The 22,666-nt window shown below is 45.7% G+C and overlaps 1 protein-coding gene across 1 annotated transcript in view; it reads right to left on the bottom strand.

Moving 5' to 3' along the window:
• Window positions 1–3,276: 3,276 nt before the first annotated feature.
• The window catches only part of LOC130298650 (zinc finger protein 585A-like), an 88,599-nt gene continuing 69,209 nt past the window's right edge, over window positions 3,277–22,666 (bottom strand). The window contains exons 4-5 of the mRNA XM_056551359.1: window positions 19,482–19,492; window positions 3,277–4,993 (exon numbers count right to left, since the gene is read on the bottom strand). Coding sequence (XP_056407334.1) covers window positions 4,022–4,993; window positions 19,482–19,492 — 983 coding nt within the window. The 3' untranslated portion in view covers window positions 3,277–4,021. The remainder of the gene's footprint in view (window positions 4,994–19,481; window positions 19,493–22,666) is intronic.

Raw genomic sequence — 22,666 nt, 5'->3', positions numbered from 1 at the left:
CCTTCATATAAGATAGGGATAGGCATAAGGCTATCCCTCATATAAGATATGGATAGGCATAAGGCTATCCTTCATATAAGATAGGAATAGGTATAAAGCTATACTTCATATAAGATAGGAATAGGCATAAGGCTATCCTTCATATAAGATAGGAATAGGCATAAGGCTATCCTTCATATAAGATAAGGATAGGCATATGGCTATCCTTCATATAAGATAGGAATAGGCATAAGGCTATCCTTCATATAAGATAGGGATAGGTATAAGACTATCCTTCATATAAGATAGGAATAGGCATATGGCTATCCTTCATATAAGATAGGAATAGGTATAAGACTATCCTTCATATAAGATAGGAATAGGCATAAGGTTATCCTTCATATAAGATAGGAATAGGTATAAGACTATCCTTCATATAAGATAGGAATAGGCATATGGCTATCCTTTATATAAGATAGGGCCGGGGACTATTAATAGTATTCAGAATATTGGGCATTCTATATGGGCCAAATGGTTCTTATCTGCTGACATGTTCTATGTTTCTATCATCCCCACCACTCCTCTCAGTAAGAACTTCTGATATGTGATCGTGGTCTCCTTGTTCCCCTCAGAACATGGTCACCGGGGGTCTGAGGAAACGCCTACCAGTATGAAACAGGACCTACCGCCCGGGTGCACACTCCTGACCTCTTAGCTCTGCCCGCTGCACGGGGGTTCGTTGTATATGTTCAAGTTTATGGATCTTCAATAAACTTCACAACAGGATCCATGATGAGTGCTCCAACTGTTTCTTTTACTCCAAGGAATTTATGACCTCCACCATGATGCCTTACAGTATCCCCACCACACCTATTACCACCAGTCCCACCAGTGCTATGCTCAGCCACTGCACCCCCTCAGCAACACGCTCCGAAGGCTGACTAAGATACACAACTCCTTATGGTTAGTGCTATCCTTCTGTGTCTAGGACGGACATTTCCCCCGCACCATGTAATTGTAGAGGAGGAGGAATCCACTGACAGCCGGCTTAACCCCTTAAGGACGCAGGGTTTTTCAGTTTTTGCAATTTCATTTTCCTCCTTACCTTTTAAAAATCAGAACCCTTTCAATTTTCCACCTAAAAATCCACATTATGGCTTTTTTTTTTTTGCATCACCAATTCTACTTTACAGTGACATTTGTCATTTTACCCAAAAATCCACGGCGAAACGGAAAAAAGAAAAAGAATTGTGCGACAAAATCGAAGAAAAAACGTGATTTTGTAATTTTTGGGGGCTTCCGTTTCTACGTAGTACATTTTTCGGTAAAAATGACACCTGATATTTATTCTGTAGGTCCATACGGTTAAAATGATCCCCTACTTATATAGGTTTGATTTTGTCGCACTTCTGGAAAAAATCATAACTACATGCAGGAAAATTTATACGTTTAAAAATTTCATCTTCTCACTCCTATAACTTTTTTATTTTTCCACGTACAGGGCGGTATGGGGACTAATTTTTTGCGTCGTGATCTGAAGTTTTTATCGGTACCATTTTTGTTTTGATCGGACTTTTTGATTACTTTTTATTCATTTTTTTATTGGTATAAAAAGTGACCAAAAATACGCTTTTTTGGACTTTGGAATTTTTTTGCTCGTACGCCATTGACCGTGCAGTTTAATTAATCATATATTTTTATAGTTCGGACATTTATGCACGCGGTGATACCACATATGTTTATTTTTATTTACACTGTTTTATTTTTTTAATGGGAAAAGGGGGGTGATTCAAACTTTTATTAGGGAAGGGGTTAAATGACCTTTGTTAACACTTTTTTTAAACATTTTTTTTGCAATGTTATAGCTCCCATAGGGACCTATAACACTGCACACACTGATCTCTTATACTGATCATTGTTATCCCATAGGGACCTATAACACTGCACACACTGATCTTTTACACAGATCACTGGCATGTATTAACACGCCTGTGATCAGCGTTATCGGTGCTTGACTGCTCCTGCCATGATCTCAGGCTGGGAGCAGTCATTCGCCGATCGGACACCAAGGAGGCAGGTAGGGTCCCTCCCGGTGTCCTGTAAGATGTTCGGGACACCGCGGCGGTCCCGAATAGCCCGACTGAGCAGCCGGGTTAGTTTCCCTTTTGCTTCAGATGCGACGGTCAGGATTAATACAGGGCATCACCGCGATCGGTGATGTCCTTTATTAGCTGTGGGTCCCGGCCGCTGATACCGTGTGACCCCGCAGCATATGGCGGGAGCCGGCAAAGGACGTAAAAATATGTCCTTCGTCGTTAAGGGGTTAAGATCATATAGTCAGACTCTTCTTCCTGAGAAGACCTCGAATGATTTAACCAGTTCAGAAGGACAGTACTATCCTCCGAAGCCCCACAACCCCTGGCAGACAGTGGATTCTACTACTACCACTAGGCACCTAGCTGCTGCTGCATGTACTGGTGCTAGTACTGCCACCAACATTCTTACTGGCAGAGGACATGACATGGGTCTTCTGTCCTCTACCCCGTCCAGCAATTTCTCTAATTCAGTTATTTTGATCCTTTTGGGATTATTTTTTAACTTACCTACTAGACAACTTTATCTTTGAATGCTTTGAACTGCGCTGCTATCTTACAACCAGGGAAATATAACATGTGTTTGATTAAACCAAGAATATGGACGTACAGGAGCTTTGGAGGGCTAATGTGTATTATTTGTCTGCACTTTTCTTACACTGTTAGCTTACATCTGGTAGATATACTGTGTGTGTGCTTAAACCCCATAAATGTAAGTAAGGCGTTTTAGATGTCTCTGCTGCCCACAGCTTTGTTTAGTTGTACTGTGCCTGGAAAAAGGCTGGCTGGGATTTGTAGTGCACAATGGGGCTTCTGTAGGAAGAGATGACACAGGAGATCTCTGGGATCAGCCCACAGCTTTGCTTAGTAGTTGTACAGATATCTGTATGTGCTAAAGGCTGGCTGGGATTTGTAGTGCACGATGAGGCTTCTGTAGGAATGGACAGGAGGTCCCTGAGAGGAGCCCAAAGATGAGGCTGTGCTCACTTTGCTGTGGTATTGTATATCCTAAGGTTTGTGCTCAGCCAACTGTCTAGCGTGTTGTGATATGGGAAGGCTTTTTAGGATTCTGTAGGATCGCTTAGCTCTGGCCCCGGCTCATACACACACTGTTTGTCTCTTTCCAGAATGTCGGCAGCTGCACGTTTTGCCTTTAAAACTGTGTAAAAGACCCTACCCCTATACTGCCTCCTATTGGCCTGGGAGTTGACTGACATATAAACCAGCAAATCATCGTAAACCTGGGGTGATCATGTGATAGTTGTAAGGAATGCTGGTCAACCTGACGCCATTTCCCTGCCCCTGTACTTCCTGCTTCCTCTGGGCACCAAAACGCCAAAACGTGTTCTTCATCCCTCATGTTGTTATCGCACAAATTACCCGGGACGCGCAATCTGAACCTGGAAATGTTCAGAAATTCTATGAGTCACTGCAACCCGAAATTCAGGTTGAATCTGGGTTCCCGGGGCTCGGCTCCCTCATCCCTAGTGGTGAGTTACTGTATTACTTCTATTACTTGGGATAATTGTCTATAAATGTTCCCCAACACCTATAGGACTTTTTATAAAGTGTAAAGTTCTTCCATCAGAATAATGTCCTAGAAGCCAGAAGATAGAAGTGATTTTGTGTCTCTAATCTGGTCATGTCCTGGAATTCTTCATCACTGGAATAAGTCCCTTCTCTCTGAGGTGTTTGGGTCTCCAGTAGCAGCTCCCCATGGATTATGCCTGTTGGGTCTTCTCCATGAGGAGCAGTGAATATCACAACCATATATCACACTCTTTTCCTACCATGTAAACTATAGTGATGACATCGCTGGATCGGTGACTACGTTCTAAAAGAAAACTTTTATTAACAATTGGGAACAAGTTTGGAGATGCAGTATATGATATATGTATAAATGTCAGATATCCTATGTACATGGTTAATATATAGATGTCTTATCTGCATCATTTAATGCTCTGAATTGTCTTCTCTCCTGTGTGAATTCTTTGATGTTTGATAAGATTACATTTCTCAGTAAAACATTTCCCACATTCAGAACAGGAAAATGGCTTCTCTCCAGTGTGAGTTTTTAGATGTTTAACAAGATTTGATTTCTGAGTAAAACATTTCCCACATTCTGAACATGAAAATGGCTTTTCTCCTGTGTGAATTCTTTGATGCTTAACAAGAAGTGATTTCAGAGTAAAACATTTCCGACATTCTGAACATGAAAATGGCTTTTCTCCTGTGTGAATTCTTTGATGTTTAACAAGATCTGTTTTCAGACTAAAAAACTTCCCACATTCTGAACATGAAAATGGCTTTTCTCCTGTGTGAATTCTTTGATGCGTAACAAGATGTGATTTCTGAATAAAAAATTTCCCACATTCTGAACATGAAAATGGCGTTTCTCCTGTGTGAATTATTTGATGTTTAACAAGAACTGTTTTCTGAGTAAAACACTTCCCACATTCTGAACATGAAAATAGCTTCTCACCTGTGTGAATTCTTTGATGTTTAACAAGATCTATTTTTTTAAGAAAACCTTTTCCACATCTTGAACATGAAAATGGCCTCTCCCCAGTGTGAATACTTTGATGTTCAACTAGAGTTCCATTCTGACTAAAACATTTTCCACATTCTGAACATGAAAATGGCTTTTCCCCTGTGTGAATTCTTTGATGTTTAACAAGATTTGAATTCTGACTAAAACCTTTTCCACATTCTGAACATGAAAATGGCCTCTCCCCAGTGTGAATTCTTTGGTGTTCAACTAGAGTTCCATTCTGACTAAAACATTTTCCACATTCTGAACATGAAAATGGCTTTTCTCCTGTGTGAATTCTTTGATGTTTAACAAGATTTGAATTCTGTCTAAAACATTTTTCACATTCTGAGCATGAAAATGGCTTCTCTCCTGTGTGAGTTCTTTGATGCTTAACAACACTTGATTTCCAAGGAAAACATTTCCCACATTCTGAACATGAAAATCGCTTTTCCTTCTTTTGTTTAACAGACTGAGATGAATCTTTAGGTCGGACTTGTATAACAGGATGAGATGAGAGATCTTGGCTGTGAAGGGCTGAGGGTGTATCTGGGATAATGGAATGTTCTTCATATGTATCTTGTGTGATATCATCATCTGCTTTATAATCTGAAGATATAAGATTCTCCTCTGATCTCCTGGTACAGTCATCTATGAAGAAATAAAAATAGATTATATTTTTAAGCAATAATCTTAACCCCTTAATGACCCAGGACATTTAAATTTTAGCTTTTAAGAGACATATGGGGAGATTTATCAAAACCTGAGTAGAGGAAGAGTGGTGCAGTTGACCCTGGCAACCAGATTGCTTCTTTTATTTTAACCTCTTAAGGACGTATGTACGCCCTACATCCGGTCCAGGTAAATAAAACGGGGTCATGCCATGACCCCACGTCATACCGGGTCGGTCCCGGCGTGCTATTAACCCCTTAGATGCGGCGATCAAAGTTGATCGCTGCGTCTAAAATGAAAGTGAAAGCTTCCCGGCAGCTCAGTTGGGCTGATTGGGACCATCAGAATAAAATCCCGATGTCCTGATCAGCTAGCGTGCGAGCAGAGGTCCCCTCACCTGTTTCCGTCACGTCCGATCGGGGATTGCCCCAAACCTAGATACAGACTTGAGCAATCGACCGCCTATAACACTGATCAATGCAAAGCTATTTCAATCAAAGTAAAACTTTATTCATAATGGAGTGAAAAGTTAAAAAGGTATACAGTTTTTCCTTAAGAAACAGATGCAACCGGACATCATTTTTCTAACTGTATATGGGTTAAAATTTGTACACACGGTTTGATAAAGTTTAGTCCGGTTTTGAGGAATCCGTTTTTCAACAAAAACCTGATATGGGAACTGTACTGAAAAAACGTGGTGTGAATGCACCCTAATCTCAGAGAATATTACCTTGGAGGTCCTCTCCTTCAGCTTGCGGCCTAAGTCCCTGAAATATTTTTTAAGGACACTCCACCTACCTCTTACTTTGTCATTATCATATCAGTGTGGGGGCACAGGAGGGGTATAATATCAGTATGGGGGCACAGGAGGGGTATCATATCAGTGTGGGGGCACAGGAGGGGTATCATATCAGTGTAGGGGCACAGGAGGGGTATAATATCAGTATGGGGGAACAGGAGGGGTATAATATCAGTATGGGGGCACAGGAGGGGTATCATATCAGTATGGGGGCACAGGAGGGGTATCATATCAGTGTGGGGGTACAGGAGGGGTATCATATCAGTGTGGGGCACAGGAGGGGTATCATATCAGTGTGGGGGCACAGGAGGGGTAAAAAATCAGTGTGGGGCACAGAATAAAAATGTCTTTATTTATATAACGCCCACATATTCTGCAGCGCTGTACACAGTTTGTTTTCACTCAGGTTGCTCCCTGTCCCCAATCTAAATTCCTAATTCACCTATCAGTATGTCTTTGGAGTGTGGGAGGAAACCAACGCAAACAAGGGGAGAACATACAAACTCCTTGTAGATGTTGGTCTTGGTAGCATACTAGCTGTACACTAGGGCTCTGCAGACCATATAAGTGATTACAGATACATCCAGTGACTCTTTTCTATCTGGCCCAGACAGCCATGAAGACTTTTCCTGGTCAAAACTGGTCTCTGCAGAATCTGCTGACAAAAAATGTTGTGTTCCTTTATCCAGCACAATCCCCACCACTTTACATATCTGTATTGCCCCACACAGTAATAGTTCCCACTTTGAGCACCAATATAGTAGTTAGGTCCCTTCTGTGCCCCCCATACTGCCCCCACTATTACGCCTCAATACTGCCACATATAGTACTTAGGCCCCCTAGGTGCCCCATAAAGTAGTTGGCCCCCATATAGTAGTAGCCCAATGAAAAAAACAAAATACCTTTCTCTAATCATTTTTCCGCAGCTACCGACGCTCTGCTCCCCGCGGCTCCAACTCTCTGAGCTCCCTATGCAGACAGCGCCATACAGAGATGCTGCCCACACCGGAAGTCATGGCTGCAGAGACAGGACGGAGCCGCCAGTGTAACACATACACAATCGATAGCCACGCTTGTTGGGGGGAACAGGGACATGTGTCCTCTGCAGACCAGGTCACAGTCACACCCCCTTTCCACTGCGATCCTTACGTCCAGCACATAGGTATATTTCATGTCTATATTCCAGCTGTATTCTGCATCCATATTATAAATGTGTTATCTCCCATAACTGAGTCACAGGTTTGGCTAAATGGAGGAACATACAGCAGAAAAGAGACAGGACACAGAACTTAAAGAATTCCACAAAACATTGTTGTTGAGTAAAATCTGTTCCCTGCATTTAATTGTTGCTACTTACCTGGATGGTTACCTGTAGGAATGTCCTCCTTATACTGCTCATCACCGCTCACATCTGTCTTTTCTTCTTCTTCTTCCTTTATGTCTGCAGTGTTAATATAGATTGGATCTTTTCCTGTTGGAATGTCCTCCTTATACTGCTCATCACCGCTCACATCTGTCTCCTCTTCTTCTTCTTCCTTTATGTCTGCAGTGTTAATATAGATTGGATCTTTTCCTGTTGGAATGTCCTCCTTATACTGCTCATCACCGCTCACATCTGTCTCCTCCTCTTCTTCCTTTATGTCTGCAGTGTTAATATAGATTGGATCTTTTCTTGTAGGAATGTCCTCCTTATACTGCTCATCACCGCTCACATCTGTCTCCTCTTCTTCTTCCTTTATGTCTGCAGTGTTAATATAGATTGGATCTTTTCCGGTAGGAATGTCCTCCTTATACTGCTCATCACCACTCACATCTGTCTCCTCTTCTTCTTCCTTTAGGTCTGTAGCATTAATATAGATCAGATCTTTCCCTGTAGGAATGTCCTCCTTATACTGCTCATCATTGCTCCAATCTGTCTTTGGAACATTAATATTGTTCATATTTTCTCACTGAATGATAAGATGTGGAAGAAATATTGTAAAACTCATCAGACAGTAAAAGTCGTGTTGAATGATTTATATGAGCAGAAAAGATCATTAATTATCATACAGAACAAAAAATAACAAAAGGAGTTATCTGAGCCCCATTAATACAATATTCCCCATGTTTATAAATAGGGGAGGTTACATTAAGGATGGAGCGGCCAGTGTGACACATACACAATCAAAAGCCACGCTCATTCAGGGATCAGGGACTTGCGGGCCAGGTCACAGTCACACCCCCTTTCTACCGCGATCCTTAAGTTCTGCACATAGGTATATTTCCTGCCCATATTACACCTGTATTCTGTATCTATATTATAATTCTGTTATCTTCCATAACTGACCGGTCACCGGTTTGGCTATAGGAGGAACATGCAGCAGAAAAGAGACAGGACACAGAACTTAAAGAATTCCACTAAACATTGTAAGTAGAAAAGATCGGCCAAAATGTTGAAATCTGACTGGCGCCATAAGGGATATCCTGCAGGATTCTGACAATCAAACTTACGTGTAAATATATTCCATACAGATTTCAGAGACCATGAGAGGCCATAAATCTTCACCTGTTTGGAGCCCAACCTGGAGGATGCCTCTTGTGTACGCTAGTCCTGATGAGGAAGAAGGGGCTACACCGCAACAATCCTTCAGGTTAGGGTTAGGAGACTATGGCGCAGTAAATTATTCCCAGTTTCTAACTTCCATGTCAGGGAAATCCCCCTGAGATGATCTATTTCACACTTAGAGACAAGTGGTTGGCTCCTGGTTCTCTCTTAATTGATGTCGATACTTTGAATATTGCTATGTTACTGTAGAAATATTTGCTGTAGTTAATGTTTGCTCCTGTTATTTCACTTTTAGAACATGTCCTTTTTGGCGCGGCCTTAGGGAGTGGTGTATGCCCTTTTGGCGGTAGCTTTCTGGTGTCATTCACCCATTCTCCCCCCTTGAGGCTGTGGCAATGGACTACCTGTTTTCTGGGTATTTGTTTACCCCGCTCCCTTTAACCTCCCTGGCGGTATGATTATGTCAGGAAATTTGTACAAAAAGTGGTACAATTTTTTGCATGGAAATTTTAATCTAATAAATAATATAATTTATTATATTCTGAAGTAATACAGTGTAATCCTCTCAGATTACAATGTATGACCTCTTTTTATATGTGTGTGTTATGCTTACATTTTTGAATTTACCACCCAGTTGCGCTCCCATGCGCCGCTGCAGCTCGCAGAGAACGGAACCAGGAAGTCAGACGGAGGCTGGCGATCACAGCGAGAGCGAGAACATCACTGGATCGCCAGTGGAAGGTAAGTGGGCTCCGCTCGCAACTCTGTAATGCTACCCCGTAGGGCTGCACGATATGGGGAAAATGTGCCATTGCGATTTTGGGCCTAAATATTGCGATTGCGATATGCGATGCGATATAATAAAAAAATTGTGAAATCCCCTTATTTCTTGTCCAATCGCCTCCGCTTCACATCTACCTTCCCATTTTATGCCCACCACCCATTTCACATCCCCCCTTGTCACATTCTCCCCCCTCCCTTGTAACATTCTCCTCCCCCTTGTCCCATTCTCCTCCCCCTTGTCACATTTCCCCCCTCCATGTCACATCCCCCCTTATCACATTCTTTCTCCCTCCATGTCACATTCCCCCAACCTTATCACATTCCCCCCCCCTTATCACATTCTTTCTCCCTCCATGTCACATTCCCCCCCCTTATCACATTCTTTCTCCCTCCATGTCACATTCCCCCCCCTTATCACATTCTTTCTCCCTCCATGTCACATTCCCCCCCCTTATCACATTATTTCTCCCTCCATGTCACATCCCCCCCCCTTATCACATTCTTTCTCCCTCCATGTCACATTCCCCCAACCTTATCACATTCCCCCCCCCTTATCACATTATTTCTCCCTCCATGTCACATCCCCCCCCCCTTATCACATTATTTCTCCCTCCATGTCACATCCCCCCCCTTATCACATTCTTTCTCCCTCCATGTCACATCCCCCCCCCCCTTATCACATTCTTTCTCCCTCCATGTCACATCCCCCCCCCTTATCACATCCCCCCCCTTATCACATCCCCCCCCTTATCACATTCTTTCGCCCTCCATGTCACATTCCCCCCCCCCTTATCACATTCCCCCCTTTGTCACATTCTCCCTCCCTCCATGTCGCATTCCCCCACGTCACATCCCCCCCTTGTCACATTCCTCCCCCCCCCATCACCTTCTTCCCTTGTCACATTCCCCCCGTCACATTCTTCCCTTGTCACATTCCCCTGTCACATTCCCCCTTGTCACATTCTTCCCTTGTCACATTCCCCGTCACATTCTTCCCTTGTCACATTCCCCGTCACATTCCCCCTGTCACATTCTTCCCTTGTCACATTCCCCCTGTCACATTCTTCCCTTGTCACATTCTTCCCCCGTCACATTCTTCCCCCGTCACATTCTTCCCCCGTCACATTCTTCCCCCGTCACATTCTTCCCCCGTCACATTCTTCCCCCGTCACATTCTTCCCTTGTCACATTCCCCCGTCACATTCTTCCCTTGTCACATTCCCCCAGTCACATTCTTCCCTTGTCACATTCCCCCGTCACATTCTTCCCTTGTCACATTCTTCCCTTGTCACATTCTTCCCTTGTCACATTCTTCCCTTGTCACATTCTTCCCTTGTCACATTCTTCCCTTGTCACATTCTTCCCCTGTCACATTCTTCCCCTGTCACATTCTTCCCCTGTCACATTCTTCCCCTGTCACATTCCCCCCCGTCACATTCTTCCCTTGTCACATTCCCCCCGTCACATTCTTCCCTTACATATTTACATAGTTAGTACGGTCGAAAAAAGACATATGTCCATCAAGTTCAACCAGGGAATTAAGGGGTAGGGGTGTGGCGCGATATTGGGGAAGGGATGGGATTTTATATTTCTTCATAAGCATTAATGTTATTTTGTTCCATGAATGTATCTAATCCTGTTTTAAAGCTGTTAATTGTTCCTGCTGTGACCAGTTCCTGAGGTAGACCGTTCCATAAATTCACAGTCCTCACGGTAAAGAAGGCGTGTCGCCCCTTGAGACTAAACTTTTTCTTCTCCAGACGGAGGGAGTGCCCCCTCATCCTTTGGGGGGGTTTAACCTGGAACAGTTTTTCTCCATATTTTTTGTATGGGCCATTAATATACTTATATACGTTTATCATATCCCCCCTTAAACGTCTCTTCTCAAGACTAAACAATTGTAACTCCTTTAATCGCTCCTCATAGCTAAGATGTTCCATGCCCCATATTAGTTTAGTTGCGCGTCTCTGCACCCTTTCCAACTCCGCAGTGTCCCTTTTATGGACAGGTGCCCAAAACTGAACAGCATATTCCAGGTGAGGCCGTACCAATGCTTTATAAAGGGGGAGTATTATGTCCCTGCCCCTCGAGTCCATGCCTCTTTTGATACATGACAATATCCTGCCGGCTTTGGAAGCAGCAGCCTGACATTGTGCTATTCTGTAGTCTGTGATCTACAAGTACACCCAGATCCTTCTCTACCAGTGACTCTCACAGTTTAATCCCCCCTAAGACATACGACGCATGCAGGTTATTAGTACCCAGATGCATAACTTTACATTTATCCACATTGAACCTCATTTGCCAAGTGGATGCCCAGACACTTAGTCTATCCAAGTCATCTTGTAACTTATGCACATCCTCTATAGACTGTACCGTGCTACAAAGCTTGGTGTCATCTGCAAAGATAGAAACAGAGCTGTTAATGCCATCCTCTATATATACACAGCCCCCTCTATATACACAGCCCCCCTCTATATACAGAGCTGTTAATACCATCCTCTATATCATTGATAAATAGATTAAACAACAGCGGGCCGAGTACTGAACCTTGGGGTACACCACTAATAACCGGGGACCAATCAGAGTACGAATCATTGACCACCACTCTCTGGGTACGATCCATGAGCCAGTGTTCAATCCAGTTACAAACTAAAGTTTCCAAACCCAAAGACCTTAACTTACCTGTCAGACGTCTGTGAGGGACAGTATCAAACGCTTTAGCAAAATCCAGAAACACTATATCCACAGCCATTCCTCTGTCAAGGCTTCTACTCACCTCTTCATAAAAGCAAATTAGATTGGTTTGACAACTTCTATCCTTAGTAAACCCATGCTGGCTATCACTTATAATACAATTATCCCCTATGTATTCCTGTATGTAATCCCTTATAAGTCCTTCAAACAATTTACCCACAATGCACGTTAAACTTACCGGTCTATAATTGCCTGGCGAAGACCTAGAGCCCTTTTTGAAGATTGGCACCACATTCGCCTTGCGCCAGTCCCTTGGCACAATACCAGACACCAGAGAATCTCTAAATATCATGAACAGGGGTACAGATATTACTGAACTTACCTCTCTAAGAACTCTTGGGTGTAGTCCATCCGGCCCTGGGGATTTGCTTACATTTATATCACTTAACTTACCTTGTACCATCTCTACATTAAGCCAGTTCAGTACATTACATGATGTGTTACCAGCACCGACCTGTACATGATGTGTTACCAGCACTGACCTGGCCAATGTCAGCTCCTTTTTCCCTAGTATATACAGAACTAAAGAACCCATTCAGTAGCTCCGCCTTCTCTTGATCGCCCATGACAACCTCCCCATTATCATTATTAAGGGGTCCTACATGCTCTGTCCTTGTTTTTTTTGCATTTATATATCTAAAAAAATATTTAGGATTAGTTTTGCTTTCTTTGGCCACCTGTCTCTCGTTTAGAATTTTTGCTGTTTTTATTACATTTTTACAGATTTTATTAAGCTCCTTGTACTGTTATCGCTGACCCATCAGATTTGTATTTTTTGAAGGCTATTTTTTTGTTGTTTATTGCCCTTTTAACATCATGTGTCAGCCATGTAGGTTTAGTTTTAATCGTTTATATTTGTTCCCCTTTGGTATATATTTAGCTGTATAGTTATTTAGAGTTGATTTAAAGATGTCCCATTTACCTTCTGTATCAGTATTTGAGAACACCTCCCCCCAGTCTATGTCCTGTAGTGCAGCCCTCAGCCCAGGGAAGTTTGCCTTTTTAAAGTTATATGTTTTTGCTTTCCCCGTCTGTCTTTGTTTTCTACATTTTAAGTCAAAAGTAACTATATTGTGGCCGCTATTCCCAAGGTTTTCCCGCACAGTTACATTACCAACCAGCTCTGCGTTGTTGGAAATTATCAGATCCAACAAGGCATCACTTCTTGTTGGGTCCTCCACAAACTGGCCCATAAAATTATCCTGCAATAAATTTAGGAATTGTCGCCCCTTTGTAGTTTTAGCCAGCCCCTGGCCCCAATCTATATCTGGATAGTTAAAATCTCCCATTATTACCACTGTACCTGCCCGGGCGGCCCTCTCTATTTGTTTATGAAGCCGACCTTCTATCTCTTCAGTGATATTAGGGGGTCTGTAGATTACCCCAAATATTATTTTTTCAGTATTTCCCTCCTTTTGTAATTCAACCCACAGTGATTCCACCTCCTCAAAATCATCACACACTATGGCATCGTTCACACTGACTTTCATACCACTTCTTACATACAGACAGACTCCACCACCTTTTCTGTTCATTCTATCCTTGCGAAACAATGTAAACCCCTGCAGATTGACAGCCCAGTCATGCGAGGAGTCCAGCCATGTCTCAGTGACCCCAACTATATCAATATGTTCCTCCAGTATAAAGGCCTCAAGCTCCCCCATTTTATTTGCTAGGCTTCTGGCATTTGTGAACATACACTTTACATTTCCATCCTTTATGTTATTGGGGTTAATGGGATTCAAGGGTGTAAGTTTTATTTTCCTATGAAGCCTATTCCTATTAACTATTCTAACCCCTCCCTCCGCTCCACCCCCAGGTACATTTATAATTCCCACCTCTCTATCTACACTATCTTCCCCCTCTTTGCTGTAGGTTCCCTCCCCCCAAGTCCCTAGTTTAAACACTCCTCCACCCTTCTAGCCATCTTCTCCCCAAGCAAAGCTGCACCCTCCCCATTGAGGTGCAGCCCGTCCCTACGGTAGAGCCGGTAACCGACAGCGAAGTCAGCCCAGTTCTCCATGAACCCAAACCCTTCCTTCCTACACCAGCTTCCCTTGTCACATTCCCCCCGTCACATTCCCCCCGTGTCACATTCCCCCCGTGTCACATTCCCCCCGTGTCACATTCCCCCCGTGTCACATTCCCCCGTGTCACATTTCCCCCTTGTCACATTCCCCCCTTGTCACATTCCCCCTTGTCACATTCTTCCCTTGTCACATTCTTCCCTTGTCACATTCTTCCCTTGTCACATTCTTCCCTTGTCACATTCCCCCCTTGTCACATTCCCCCTTGTCACATTCTTCCCCCTTGTCACATTCTTCCCCCTTGTCACATTCTTCCCCCTTGTCACATTCTTCCCCCGTCACATTCTTCCCCCGTCACATTCTTCCCCCGTCACATTCTTCCCCCGTCACATTCTTCCCCCGTCACATTCTTCCCCAGTCACATTCTTCCCCAGTCACATTCTCCCCTTGTCACATTCTTCCCCCGTCACATTCTTCCCCCTTGTCACATTCTTCCCCCTTGTCACATTCTTCCCCCGTCACATTCTTCCCCCGTCACATTCTTCCCCCGTCACATTCTTCCCCCGTCACATTCTTCCCCCGTCACATTCTTCCCCCGTCACATTCTTCCCCCGTCACATTCTTCCCCAGTCACATTCTTCCCCAGTCACATTCTTCCCTTGTCACATTCCCCCTTGTCACATTCTTCCCTTGTCACATTCCCCCTTGTCACATTCCCCCGTCACATTCTTCCCCCGTCACATTCTTACCTTGTCACATTCCCCCCTGTCACATTCCCCCCCGTCACATTCTTACCTTGTCACATTCCCCCCTTGTCACATTCTTCCCTTGTCACATTCTTCCCTTGTCACATTCTTCCCTTGTCACATTCTTCCCTTGTCACATTCCCCCCATCACATTCTTCCCCCGTCACATTCTTCCCCAGTCACATTCTTCCCTTGTCACATTCTTCCCCAGTCACATTCTTCCCCAGTCACATTCTTCCCTTGTCACATTCTTCCCTTGTCACATTCTTCCCTTGTCACATTCCCCCCATCACATTCTTCCCCAGTCACATTCCTCCCCAGTCACATTCTTCCCTTGTCACATTCCTCCCCAGTCACATTCTTCCCCAGTCACATTCTTCCCCAGTCACATTCTTCCCTTGTCACATTCTTCCCTTGTCACATTCCCCCTTGTCACATTCTTCCCTTGTCACATTCTTCCCTTGTCACATTCCCCCTTGTCACATTCTTCCCTTGTCACATTCCCCCTTGTCACATTCCCCCGTCACATTCTTCCCCCGTCACATTCTTCCCCAGTCACATTCTTCCCTTGTCACATTCTTCCCCAGTCACATTCTTCCCCAGTCACATTCTTCCCTTGTCACATTCTTCCCTTGTCACATTCTTCCCTTGTCACATTCCCCCCATCACATTCTTCCCCAGTCACATTCCTCCCCAGTCACATTCTTCCCTTGTCACATTCCTCCCCAGTCACATTCTTCCCCAGTCACATTCTTCCCCAGTCACATTCTTCCCTTGTCACATTCTTCCCTTGTCACATTCCCCCTTGTCACATTCTTCCCTTGTCACATTCTTCCCTTGTCACATTCCCCCTTGTCACATTCTTCCCTTGTCACATTCCCCCTTGTCACATTCCCCCGTCACATTCTTCCCCCGTCACATTCTTACCTTGTCACATTCCCCCCTGTCACATTCCCCCCACACATTCTTCCCCAGTCACATTCCTCCCCAGTCACATTCTTCCCTTGTCACATTCCTCCCCAGTCACATTCTTCCCCAGTCACATTCTTCCCCAGTCACATTCTTCCCTTGTCACATTCTTCCCTTGTCACATTCCCCCTTGTCACATTCTTCCCTTGTCACATTCTTCCCTTGTCACATTCCCCCTTGTCACATTCTTCCCTTGTCACATTCCCCCTTGTCACATTCCCCCGTCACATTCTTCCCCCGTCACATTCTTACCTTGTCACATTCCCCCCTGTCACATTCCCCCCTTGTCACATTCTTCCCTTGTCACATTCTTCCCTTGTCACATTCCCCCTTATCACATTCTCCCTTATCACATTCTCCCTTATCACATTCCTTCTCCCCCCCTTATCACATCCCCCCCTTCTTATCACAGCCCCCCCTTCTTATCACATTTCCCCCCCTTATCACATTCTTTCCCCCTCCATGTCACATCCCCCCCCCCTTCTTATCACATTCCCCTTCCCCCTGTCACTTTCATCCCCCCCTTCTCACCTTCTTGTTTGGCAGCAGAATACACTGGGTTTGCCGGGCAGATTTCAAACCTAGTGTATTTGCTGCAGAACAAGTCCTTTCCCCTTCAGCCAATCACTGGCTTGACACGTGACACCACTGCGGCCAGTGATTGGCTGAAAAGGGAAAGGTCCTACAAGTTGAATAATGAAGAGAGGACACCCCGGACCTCATGGAGGGGAACGACATCTGCAGGGACCGGGAGTAGGTGAGCAGAAGTTTTTTTTTATTTTCCTCCCGGTGACCTTTTACACTTAGCTCAGTGTTTTTCTACCAGGGTGCCTCCAGCTGTTGTGAAAGTACTACTCCCAGCATGCCCGCACTTAGGATAATCTGCCTCCCTCCAGCTCTTCATCTTTTTTAACTGTAACGGTGAATAATATAACTGATATACTATTCTTAATTGCATTATTTGATATCTTTTATTAATTGAGCACTTTTTAACATTGATAAGTATACCTTCCCATACTTCCTCAGAAATCGGACCAAGTTCCGTATTTATCGGCGTATAACACGCACTTTTTAGGCTAAAATTTTTAGCCTAAAGTCTATGTGCGTGTTATACGCCTATACACCCCCCAGGAAAGGCAGGGGGAGAGAGGCCGTCGCTGCCCGCTTCTCTCCCCCTGCCTTTCCTGGGGTCTAGAGCGCTGCTGCCGGCCCTTCTCTCCCCCTGGCTATCGGCGCCGCTGCCCGTTCTGTCCCCCTGACTATCGGTGCCGGCGCCCCATTGCCGGCGCCGATAGCCAGGGGGAGTGAAGCGGCGCCGACAGCCAGGGGGAGAGAAGGGGCAGCGGCACCCATTGCCGGCGCCGCTGCCCCGTTGCCTCCCCCCATCCCCGGTGGCATAATTACCTGGGTCGGATCCGCGCTGCTGCAGGCCTCCGGTGTGCATCCCCTGCGTCGTTGCTATGCATGGCACGGCGCACTGACGTCATGCGCCGCGCCGTGCAGCGCATAGCAACGACGCCGGGGATGCACGCCGGAGGCCTGCAGCAGCGCGGATCCGACCCAGGTAATTATGCCACCGGGGATGGGGGGAGGCAACGGGGCAGTGGCGCCGGCAATGGGTGCTGCTGCCCTTTCTCTCCCCCTGACTATCGGCGCCGGCAATGGGGCGCCGGCACCGATAGTCAGGGGGACAGAACGGGGAGCGGCGCCGATAGCCAGGGGGAGAGAAGGGCTGGCAGCAGCGCTCTAGACCCCAGGAAAGGCAGGGGGAGAGAAGCGGGGAGCGACGGCCTCTCTCCCCCTGCCTTTCCTGGGGGTATATCGGGGTATACACGCGCACACACGCACCCTCATTTTACCATGGATATTTGGGTAAAAAACTTTTTTTACCCAAATATCCTTGGTAAAATGAGGGTGCGTGTTATAGGCCGGTGCGTGGTATACCCCGATAAATACGGTACTTCCTCCCACCTCCTTTTTTTATTTTCCTGGAAATTAGCAGAAACGGTTTTAAGAAGTATCTGAGCAACATACTTAACCCCTTTGTGAATTCGGGTAGAAAACAGACATGGTGCACATCTACAATCTTGTATAATGATCTGATTGCTTCTCAGCATAATATCAAAAACTAACAGGTTGTTAGTATATATTTTTGATCAAAAAGTACAAGCCCACTCGCCACGTCAAGGCCACCTATTTAGAGTGGGTCCCTAACGTCCCTAGCATAAAATGGCGCAGCACTGGGCGGCGACCACCACCGCCGCGACACCAGCGCCCACGGGGGGGAAAACAACCTGTTAGTTTTTGATATTATGCAGCAATCAGATCATTATACAAGATTGTAGATGTGCGACCATGTCTGTTTTCTACCCGAATTCACACTGTGATTTCTATCCCCTCCTTTTTTTTGTTTGAACATGTGTCTGCACTATTCCCCACCCCCTCAGCACAACCCTATATAAGTAGTAGTTAGCTACACATGGGCCATTTCTTTCCTAGCAGCTTTCCTTAAGTTTACTAACGGATTAAGGTTAAGCCGAATAGAAAAATCTTTTGACGGTGCTAGTTTGATACTTAAGTAATCCAGACTCATCTTCTTTCAGAACTTTCACCCCCATTGGTCCATTAATATTCCCTGTTACCAAAGGCATTAGAGACGATTTCCCCCAATTTATTTGGAGGCCAGAGACCCTCCCAAAATCCTTGAAGACCCTAATTTCTACTGGCACCCCAATAAACGCGTTTTCTACTCCCTTGATCCCGAATCCCCTCAAATCTTCTGATTTTTTAAGCTTCATCACCAGTGGCTCTAAAAATTTGAGCGAATAACATAGGTGAGAGAGAGCATCCCTGCCTGGTGCCACGGCTAATACTCAATTGAGGTGACAGAGACCTATTTACTGCAACCCTAGCCGTGGAATTTTTGTATAGCAGCATAAACCATTCCAGCATCTCCCCCTCTATGCCAAATTTCTTAAGGACCCTCCATAAGAACCTCCACTTTACCCTGTCAAATGCCTTCATAGCATCGAGTGACCGGGTGGAGCGGAAGGGGACCGATCCCAACTGTATATTTTTGGGGGTGTGTGCAGTCTGGGGGTGTGTGCAGTCTGAGTCACTGTGCTGAGTGCTGAGTCACTGTGATTGGTTGATGGGTGTGTGTGCAGTCTCGCTCTGCTCAGGACACAGAACTGCTTCAAGACACAGTTTTCTTCCCTACACCGGCCGGAGACGCGGAGGAGGGCTAAATGCCTGAGGAAGTTACCTGCCCGGCGCCCAGAACTGCATGTCCTGGGCGTCGGGCAATACAAATCACACATCTCTGGAGCGGGCCACAAACTTTCGTTTGTTTGAGACCCCTGCTCTAAACCAAACAGTGGAGACAAGTCCTGCTGTCCTAACGTTGGATCTTCTAGAACTGTCCTCCAGATCAATAACTTTTGACTTCAACTCCCCCCCACTTCTTTCCTTAGAGCCTGGGTCTCCTCCGCAAGGGCAGAGACATCTTTCTCCACTACTGGGAGTACCTTCTCCATTGCTGCTTTAGTGCGGTCTCGAATTTTATTAGTCTCTTCCCTTACAATGGAGAGGTCTGATACAAGGGAGCCCATCTGAGTGTGAAGATCTGCCAGTGATTGATTACATTTCTGAACTTCCTCCAAGATTCTCTCTATTTTTGATTTCTTTCCTGCCACCTCCTCCTCCCCTTCATCAGACACATCCTGAAGGACTGCATAGCGGGAGCCCGTATTCTCTATCGCGCTTTTAGGGGGTGAAGATTTTTTACTTCTTGTTTTAGACCAGCCTGGAGAGGCCTTCACAAACTTATCAATCTTGCCAGCTCCACTCGCCCCTTTAGGGGAGACAGATCTTCTTACATTTAATTTGGGAGGCATATTCTCTCCTTGGTCCCTTCACCCCTACTATGGATATTATTCCAGGCCTAAAGGGGAAGAGGGAGATCCAACAAAAGGAGGACTTAATCAGTTCTTAGCCCAGAAGAGGCTTACCTCCCCTCCATCCTCCCCCGGCATACCTCCAGTTGTCCCAACCTTGCTTGTAATATGAGGTTATATTTCAGTAGGCGCTCTCTTTCATCCAGCGTCCCATACAACTCCTCAGCATCTGTTTATAGAAGAAGTGGGGGAGTGTCATATCGGGGGAATTCCAGTCATCTAGGCCTCCCGGTGAAAGTCATAAACCCTCCTGGCCAGCAGTGGGATCCCCAACCCCCCCCCCCCACCCCACAAACCATCATAACCCACCAGACCCAAGACAACCCTCCCCCAACCACCGGGGGGGGGGGGGGGGGGGGGGAAAGCACATCCACTAAGGTTTCTCAAATGCCCCCTACCTAAAACCCCCGGCTCCCCCTCCCCTCCACCCCACCCAATCCCACCAGAACCACAACCTTAGGGCTCAGCCAAAGTAAGCCAGTCCTGTAAAGTTATCATCTCTTAGAGGAGACAGGGGGGGGAGGAGAGCACACAGAGTGACAGGGAGGCCATCCCAAAATGTCCCAGAGCCTGAGTCCTACTGTATCACCTTTGAGGATATCCCCCCTTTGATCGGGTACAGTTCAATGTCCATACAGCAAACAAACAACTCCCAGGGAGTCCACTCACATCTCCTGAGATGCTCCTCTCCAGTATTCCCTGGCCGTTTGTCCAGCGTGGACGCCGCTGTCTGCCTCCAGCGCGCGTCTCCCCACTTCCGCGCACGTGATGGAGAACAGCTGACCGGCCTGTCCTCCAATGATAGGACGCCGGACGATACCAACTGCGGCAGTGGGGACGGGAAACTTCAGTATGGGAGCCTGGGAAGCGATGCAGCAGCTCCCATCTTGGACTCCCTCACATTTCAGGCCAAGACCCTCCAAAAGGAGCAGAGGGGCCATCGTCGACACCGCGGCACTTCAGGCAGCCCCGCCAGAGGCCTCCAGTGGTCCAGGTACCGGGAACACGGGGAGGGGGAGGAGGAGTTCACCGCGCAGCCACACTACGCCATGACATCCAGATCGTGACGTTCTTAATGCTCCCATTACTAGTGAGGAGCTCCTGGAGGTCCTCAAGTATCTTCCTGCTGGTCGCTCCCCTGGCCCAGACAGATTCACATATTTGTATTATAAGACTTACTCTTCAATTCTTATACATGAACTTGTTCCTCTTCAGTCCTTTTTGCACTCTTTGATTACTCTGATACCTAAACCCGGTAAGGATACTCACGATTGCTCCAGTTATAGACCCATTCCTGTTCTCAACTCCGATCTGAAACTATTTTCTAAGGTTTTGCCTGTCCATCTTTGCTCCTTTCTCCCCTCCCTTATCCATAAGGATCAGGTTGGGTTTATACCTTGCTGTCAGGGAGGTGATAACACTAGAAGAGTGGTGGGTCTTGTTGATTGTATCAATCGGAGGTCTGAACAGGCATTGATTCTCAGCTTAGATGCAGAAAAGGCCTTTGATAGGCTGGGATGGCAGTTTCTTTTTTGCTACTCTCCAGAAATTTGGTATCAGTGGTAATTTTCTTATTGCACTGCAGGGTTTCCTACTCCTCTCCTACTTCTTCTCTACCTTCCTCATGCCTCCTCTCCTACTTTCCCTTTGTTTAATGGTACTTGTCAGGGTTGTCCGTTATCCCCCCTGATCTTCGCATTGTGTATTGAACTTCTTGCTGCCATGATCTGGGGGATGCGGATATTACGGGCATCTCCCTTCATGATAGGGAATTTAACATTTGCCTATTTGCTAACGTGTTTTGCTTACCCTCTCTTGTCCTTTGCTTTCTCTTCCTAATCTCTATAGGGTTCTTCACGCTTATGGTGTAGTTTTGGGTTATAAGGTTAATCTCTCAAAAACTGAAGCGCCTCCTCTGAATCTTCCTTTGCCCCTGTCTACTCCTGGGGGTTTACATTACCTCTTGCTATTCCTCTCTCTATTCCACTAATTTTCTTCCCCTTTTCCGTGAACTCAGGGCTCTCATGGAGAGAAATGGTGGTCACAATATACCTAATTTTTTGGTCGTATTGAGGCGGATAAAATGACAATTCTTCCAAAATTGCTGTATTATTTCGAAACGTTGCCAGTCCACGTACAGTTATCTGCCCTTCGCTCTTCTCATTTGGCCATTTTTCGGCTTATCTGGGATGGGAAAAGGCACCGTCTCCTACTGTCAGTCGTGATGGCTAGCAGATCTATGGGTTGGGTTAGTGGTCCCTGATGTGACGAAATACTATTGGGCTGCTCACTTGCGTGATCTTGCAGCGTGGTCTGTGTACCATGCATTTAGTCGCTGGATGTAGCTGGAGAAGCTGTGGTTAGCCCTGATACACCCCAATACCCTCCTCTGATGTGTTCCACCGCCTGCTGTCTCTCCATCTCCTTTGTTGGGTCCTTAGTCTTTTTCTTAGTATGTTTGTGGATACTGTTCTAGGAAGTTTAAATTGTTTTCTTCCCCTTCTCCTATGCAGTCTTTCCTGTATAATCGTGACTTTCCTTCTGGCTTGTCCTCTGTTATGGTGCAGGAATGGGGTTCCCAGGGTCTCTTTTGTTGGGCTGATGTAGTTGACCCCCTGTCTCTTTCTCTCTTGTCTTTTGAACAGCTGGTTTCTCGTTGGGATCTCCCCTCCTCTGAGCGGTTCCACTACCTGCAACTGCAGAATTTTATGTCCTCCACGCTTGGTTCTGTGGTGGTTTCCCAGCCTACTAGCTTTGAAAGATTTTGCCGTAATGGACCTCAGACAAGGGGACTTCTATCTAATACCTAC

Source organism: Hyla sarda, chromosome 1 (assembly GCF_029499605.1).
Source record: "Hyla sarda isolate aHylSar1 chromosome 1, aHylSar1.hap1, whole genome shotgun sequence".
Lineage (NCBI taxonomy): Eukaryota > Metazoa > Chordata > Amphibia > Anura > Hylidae > Hyla > Hyla sarda.
This window is presented reverse-complemented; position numbering and strand designations above follow the sequence as displayed.